Source organism: Merops nubicus, unplaced genomic scaffold (genome assembly GCF_000691845.1).
Source record: "Merops nubicus isolate BGI_N331 unplaced genomic scaffold, ASM69184v1 scaffold33440, whole genome shotgun sequence".
Classification (NCBI taxonomy): domain Eukaryota; kingdom Metazoa; phylum Chordata; class Aves; order Coraciiformes; family Meropidae; genus Merops; species Merops nubicus.
Genome location: NW_008582775.1, coordinates 1 through 7,274, shown reverse-complemented (window position 1 = coordinate 7,274; position 7,274 = coordinate 1). Strand labels below are relative to the sequence as shown.

The window sequence follows — 7,274 nt, the reverse complement described above, 5'->3', positions numbered from 1 at the left end:
CCCTGAATAATAAGCAGAGACAAGCCCCCTTTGCGAAGAATGACTTGCAATTCTCCAAGTACTTACAAAAACTACAGTATTTGTACAACTTCTCCAGAACTATTATAATTAACATATTTTAAGGTAGTACTCATAAAATAAATCCATAGATACAAACAGTTGCAATTCTAAGAAGGAATGTCTAATCCAGATTTTGCTGCAATTTCATTATTGCTGTGGAACAGACAATGGTTAAGTCCTATGAAGATGAGCCTCTTTCTTACACACACTGGAAAATCTCATTTGAAAAAACGTTCTCCAGCAACTCAGAATACATGTAATTTAATTTTTACAGTTCCTACTAAACATTAGTGATCCAAAGTTGACTGAACCATGGTGTAATAGGGCACAAATGGTAGAAGAACAGTGGAGCAGAGGCAGGAAAGGCAGAAGAAACAGTAGAGTAACAAGTCAGACTCATACTCACTACTTCTTATTCCTTGGCTTTAACTCTTCTGCTGCATTTCGCAGAAATATGTAGTTTTTCTTTTGTGGGTTATAAAATTCATGGCCCTAAAAAGAAAAATCATCTGTATTTACTCTCTTCAAAGAAGAAATATACTCTTAGATTTTTAAGGTAATGCTGACAAATATTAGTTTGGTTTATTAAGATTTCATCTTAAAGTCTTTAAGGCTAGTTATTGGACAACATTGGTGGGATAGGAACAGCTTACTATAACAAGTAATTACAAGAACTGTGCATATAAAGTAAAATTTAAGGGACATTTAGCCATTTTTAAGCTATCAAAATGACTTTTCATAGAACCCCCCCCACATCTCTAAATTCTAGTTCATAGACACGGCACAGGAGCACAATATGGTTTTTTTAGCAAATGTCATTCTAGGCAGAGAAGAAACTAAAACTTTAATGGCTACACAGTTTAACTTTGTATTTTCTACCTTTTAAATGAAATAAGGTCTCAACTTTCCAAAGGGAAGCCCAAGTTCTAAAGGGAACTGTAAAAATATCTGCTCCCCAGCTGCAGATGCAAATATACTGTTTTGCATATTGAAATTATTTGCATATGTATTCCTGACTCAATATGTAAGGATTCAAGGCAGTGAAAGTAAACACTAGTAAAGCTATTAAAGTCCAACTCACAAGGTGAAAATTACTAATTCCACTTGACAGACCTGGTTCTAGAGAGGAAATTTAGTACCTACTGGTTTTACTACTTAATCTAGGTCGATAGACGAGGAAGATACCTTGGTATGTATCTACCACTGCAGTCCCTCCAAGCACTTAGAACAGGACAATTCATCTATCCTAGCATCTATAAAGTTATCTTACTCGGGGCAGCATCCGCAAGAATAGATATAACGCAGTAAGTTAAAATTCTGCTCTTTGTGGCATGAAATCAGGTTCATCTGTGTGATTTCTGCATCCAATTCAGCCAAAAACAAGGAATATCGTCCTCAAATTTAAAAGCATTCTTTAAACAAGAAGATAATACTTTTAATAGACATTGCCATTCCATTAAGATCAGGTACATTTCAACCTTGCTACACCTTTCTTAAACTATTAATAATTATTGATTATCTACACATTATTTGTTGTGATTCTCTTGCATCTAATGATTTATTGTTGAGTCAAGTTTGGAAGAACAACATATAAATAAGCGGAAGCACAAGCTGTGCTGAATGGCTACTGGAAGTTTAGTACACAGCATTCAAGCCCTGGTTGAAGTGTTTAAAACCATGGTCATTGCTCTTTTTAAAGGTAGAGACTCTGCAGAAGAAGCAGTAATGTGTATTTCAGAGACATTTGTGGGAGCCTGTTAAGTCACCACACGGCCCCATGACACTCCCCACAGCAGAACGTGTGAGCAACCAGGACAGCCCAAGTCATGTCATTTACATTTTGCTCACCCACATTTGCAAAATAACATTGCTTAGCAATCTTACCCCAGTGAAGCTAAAACCCAAAGAATGCACTGCTTCAGCAGCCCACTGCAGCAGATGGCTACATCCATGAAGTTCTCTCACATGCTTGTGAAGTTAGAAAGACTCAGCTAATATTTATAAAGAACAGTGAAAGCCCCACGGGAGAAGGACAGTGTCCAGCTGCAGGTATGAATGTGAGTCTCAACCTTTCCTACCTTTGACCAATCGTAACTGGAAGAATATGCAAATATATTGCCATTATGGTTGAAGCAACACGCAGATATCGGCTGGTCGAGTTGTTCTGAGGTTTTTAGCTTTGTCCGTGCATCTTTATCCCAAAAGCTGAATCTACCATCAGATCCCACTGTTGCAAGTGTACCGTGGACAGGGTGAAATGCTATCCCATTTACCTGCACAATCATGAAAAGTACAATGTACAACACCACACGTGGGAACACTCACAACACAGGTGATGAATCCTGAGAGAGTAAATACACAGGAAGGATTTTTTTCAACTAGATATAGTTCTTATTTTTAAAAAATGTTTCCACATGCATTCTCTGAAAAAAAAAAAAAAAAAAAACACCCACCAAAGCAATAAAGAAAGCATCACTTTTGGAGTACCTAAAAATTCAGTGTATGATCCCACTACGTAGATACATTAAGTATTGCTTCAATATCAGCAAAATTAATAAGTGTTGCCTCCACCAAGATTATTTAATGAATGCTTGATCTGGTGCTTGTTTTAGAGGAAGTACAAAAATTTGCCTTTCCCTCTTAATGTAGGACTAATTTTTAAACACACGTGTAAGATTACTTTAGGCAAGATAAAAGGTCAAAGAGAACCAACAATTCATATCCAATTTTACATAAGAGTCAATAAAGAGTATGTGCCTCCATAAAAGATCTAGTGGGCTATGCTGAATACTTACAGCATAGATATCCTGAGGTGCTGATGTGTTTGTTCCATTGGAGCGATGACATTTAAAAGTGAAATTATCTTTTGCACTAGGAAGGGGGAAAAAAAAAAAAAAAAGCCTTTTTACTTTCCTCATTGTAAACTGAGCAATAAAGAAAGGATATTTTATTAAATGATACTTACGGATTTGGGGGGTTGATATAATGAATAGCTACTCTCCCTTCAATACTTCCAAGGGCAAATCCAGTAGGTTTGTTCACTTTGTCTTTAAAAATAGCAACGCAGCGATGCTAAATTTGAGAAAGATACAGAGGATTTTAGACAGAGGCCTGAGGGCCAGACTTTCTGAATGCTGCCTGTTTTCTATGAGGACACAAGAATAACACAGGTATCAATGCAAAGTAAAGCAAAAACACAATGTCAAGAAATATGTCAAATTCTATTGAGAATTTTGGTCACAATATTTACATTTCTAAACCACTATGATGATCAGCAACAGTTCAATGGCAAACCAGGACATGTGCCACAGCAAAATAAAGTACTCTGGTTCTGAGAAGCTGTTTTTACCAAAAAATGGCAAGCCCAGAATTTCAACAGTCTGTATAAATACGCTTTTAATAAATGTGATCATTTACCTGGTGTTTAAGAGGAGATTCTATTCTTCTAAATTCAGAAGGTTGATTCTCTAACTGATACACTATCAAGCCCCTTTCTGCAGTGGCCACAGCAGCCATAGGATAAACCTAGATAAGGTTGTAAAATAGGTTGAAAGAGAGACACTTGTATTAATAGCATGGCAGAGAATTCTATTTACTACTTCGCAGAAATCCCTGAAGAAGTTAAAGGGATTAGACTATTTTCTGGGGATTAGAGAGGGAAAAAAAAGAATGGAACGAACAAAATTAATTTGTAGAGATATCTTCAAACAAAACTATATCAGTTCTTCCCTGCCATCGGAAAACTAAACTTATCAAACATCTTCTAATTAGTAGCTGACCCTTCCAAGGTGAATCACAGTAGTGGTAACGCAAACTCACACAGAAATGAGGGTACATCAGCTCAAGTGCTCACTTGGGTTTGTGATGATAAAAGGATACTAAGTGAGTTATATATGATGCAAATAACTGTTCCCCAGAGGCTGATCAAGATCATTTATGTCTTACTGCTAAAGTCCCACAGAGATTGAATATTATTCTATGATTCCATACGAACAGTGGGAATTCAGTGCTAAGCTATGGAAGCCTCAAAAACTGCCAGTTTATTCACCCTCCCCAAAACCCAGCTGACCCTAGTTTACCAGGTATCATGGCTTACCACATCTGCACAGTAACATCTCTCAGGGAGCTGCAGTGTCATCATCGGTGTTGGTGAACGGGTATCCCAGAACTGAGGGAAACAAAAAAATGAACAAACTTATGCTTGGGGTTGAGGATACACCATTTAAATTGCTTTAGGAAGAGAATGCAGTTGGTACCAAGTTGTTTCAGTGTTGTCTATGGTCGGAATACTTCCAGTCTCTGGGAAGTGAGGCTGGTTCATTTATCCAGCTTTTGTATTAGTGTTTAATACAATATTTTCATACACAGATTACTAGCACACTTTGTGTTCATACCTTCAATGTTTTATCCCAGCTTCCTGTCATCACACAGCTGTAATTTGGTGCTTTAATCCAATGGATAGTTTTCACAGGAGCATCATGCTAAAGAAAAAAAAGGACGTACATACATACATTTACTAAGGTAACAGCCCACATTTCTTGTTTATGCTCCTCATATTTATACTTTTTATTCATTCAAGAAAAGTGACGCATTATTTCAGTCACAGCAGTTGGAAGTTGGTCATGACCTTATTGTGTTGTTTAGTGCTGTAAAATCACCCACCTAAGAAAAAAAATGACACAAAGAACTACAATCAAGTCATCCTATACAGGAAGACTGTCACGGCAGAAATCGTAATTATGAACAGCAGAATTTTCTACTTATTTATAAAGGATATTTTCCATCATGCTAAAAACCAATACTAATATAGTATGTTATTTATTACATACTAATATAAAACCCAGCTTCTTCTGACATGCGCTACAGAAGAACAGCCTATGTTAATTACACTAACAAGATTTTAAAATCAAGGCTGAGAACCTGAACATTATCATGTCAAATAAAATATAAGAAACAATCACTGAAAGGATTCTTAGATTTTTTTCTTCTTAGATTATATAACTAGCAACTAATTTTGGTCACCTAACTACATTTTCTATTAACACATTCACTTCTAAATCCAGACATCCACTTCTGAATCAAGAATGTAAATTATAATCCCTGCTACCGCTGCAGCAGAAAGCTGGTATTTGTGAAAGGGAATTCAATGACTTCTTCATTATTTTCTCTACAATGCAGCAGGGTGAATTAGTGAAATCACAGCAGCAATGGAAAGAGCTTGTTCAAGTAAAAGAGGAAAACAGTTGCACAGGTTATTTGAATAACTTTGCCCGCTCCCTATTCATGTGCACCTCATTATCTCAAAACTACAAAAAGTACCCTACATCCTCTTCTTCATATAACAGTATCTACTTTAGAAGCACTGAACTACTTAATATGCGAATAAAGGTCATTTTTAATAAAAACAGAACAGGAAAAAAAAGACCTAGCAGCTTGGGGCTCGCTTACTTGTGCAATCTGAATAGCTTGATTACTGTTGAGATCCCACATTTTGGCAGTTTTATCACAGGAGGCAGTAAATACTTTACTCCCATCCTGAAAAACAAGAGTAAGGCCACGTGATTAAATAGCTCTTATCATGCAGTATTTATTAGAAAACTATCAAATCTTATTCTCTTCTAGAACTAGCGTAACATTAATGTAACATCTACAGTGATTTAAAGACAAAGAATAAACATGAAAATGTTATTTTATTTATAACTGTTGCAGAAGAGGAAACTATGCTAACTATTATGTAGCTTTAAGTGCATTCTTACTTTTAAACTCAATTTTACCCTTTTTCTGTCCTATTCTATTAGGACATGCTTACAACATATTTCCACTTACAAGCTTACACAATAATCACAGGCTGCATCTACGTGTGGCACTCCTGTCTGTTTGCAAGTAGCATGCCAATTTATCTAGGTTTTTGGTAAAAACTTTTTATTTTTAAATAGGAACATACATCACTCCAGCAGCCATCTAGCACAGGCCCTGTGTGCATCTGCTGAGCCTTTGGAATTGTCTGTCCATTATCTTGCACTTCCCAGCAGCGAACCTGTAACAGAAATGTACACAGACATAGTAACAATAAGAACTCAATAGATTTCTCCTCTTGAAGATCCCAGCCTCAGTTTATCCAAAAAAAATTATGATTATAAACAGCAAATTCTTTTCAAGACTAGTGAAACCTTATTTTCTCTGATTATGTTCCTTTTATCTGCACAGCCACAACTTCAACCCGATGTCAAAAGCACCTTACGATCACCTAACACCTTCCAGTGCTCCCCTGGAAAACCCTTAATCATCAGCTACGACAAAGCTGCCTGCTACAGGCTACCAGCCAACAGACCCAAAAGAACACTTAAAAATGCGCCCACGTTTGTTTTCCTCTCTATTTGTGCCAGCTGGGATCTCATCCTTCAACCCAAACAAAGCTCAATAAGGTTGTAGAACTGCATCTTTTTGAGACTACTGTCCAACTAGATTATTTACTATTGCGTTCATGGTTCTTCCACCAGGCACAGCATAACTGCATTAGCCTAAGCATGTAAGAAAACGAAACTAAACCCCAGCAAGTAGGAAAAAGAAAAATTCAGCTAATAAAATCTAATGTGGAAAGCACTGACTACATATTCTGAGCTGAGGTTTAAAACGTGCAAGCAGAAGAATGACTTATCTGAAGATCACAACTGAACTGGTCAGCTGAAGCAGCTCAGCTATGTCAAACTCGGCATCAGACAAAAATTTTTGCAGTTCTGCAACAAGAAGATTTTCAGGTGCCCTGGCACAAGTTTTTATGCTCATGTTCTGCAGTTTAGGCACCAATGCTCCCACTTTATTCATGTGTAGGTCTGATGTGAGTACTTACATCATTTGCCCATGACCCTGCAATGAGGAAATTACCCGGCAATGTCGGCGGACTAAATGCTAAACAAGATATGCTGTCATCAGGTGGAGATGTTACTTCAATATCCTATAAAGCATAGAAGACAAAACAAAAAAGTTGAAAACTGCTCTGAGCCCCTGCCACTCCGCAGGGTGAGTTAGCAGGTGTGCTGTGACATGTTAGAACTCAGAAGGGTGGCTCCCAGGGGACTGAGGCACGTACCTTCATTGGGTTATGGTTGTCTGCAGTCGTGCTGCCAAACATGCTGGTTGCTCCAGCACCGAACCCTGATGTTGATCCAAACAGACTCATCCTCGCCCTGCAAACGAGGAAAAGGATTCCTGAG

At 37.4% G+C, this 7,274-nt stretch overlaps 1 protein-coding gene across 1 annotated transcript; it reads right to left on the bottom strand.

Moving 5' to 3' along the window:
• Positions 1-458: 458 nt before the first annotated feature.
• On the bottom strand, positions 459-7,250 carry RAE1 (ribonucleic acid export 1). Its single transcript, XM_008938673.1, has 11 exons — positions 7,151-7,250; positions 6,911-7,015; positions 6,005-6,097; positions 5,509-5,595; positions 4,455-4,541; positions 4,157-4,228; positions 3,478-3,585; positions 3,026-3,132; positions 2,856-2,931; positions 2,139-2,333; positions 459-552 (listed from the first exon to the last, which is right to left on the bottom strand). Exons 1-11 carry the CDS (start codon positions 7,238-7,240, stop codon positions 466-468), a joined length of 1,107 nt encoding a protein of 368 aa, XP_008936921.1. The 5' UTR covers positions 7,241-7,250; the 3' UTR covers positions 459-465.
• Positions 7,251-7,274: the final 24 nt, after the last annotated feature.

Coding starts and splice junctions, on each gene's coding strand:
- RAE1 (XM_008938673.1), bottom strand. CDS start 7,240: ATGAGTCTGTTTGGATCAACATCAGGGTTCGGTGCTGGAGCAACCAGC. Junction 5,596..6,004: donor TAGATGGCTGCTGGAGTGAT/GTATGTTCCTAT, acceptor CTTGTTTTTCAG/GATGGGAGTAAAGTATTTAC. Junction 3,586..4,156: donor GATGTTACTGTGCAGATGTG/GTAAGCCATGAT, acceptor AACCTTATCTAG/GTTTATCCTATGGCTGCTGT.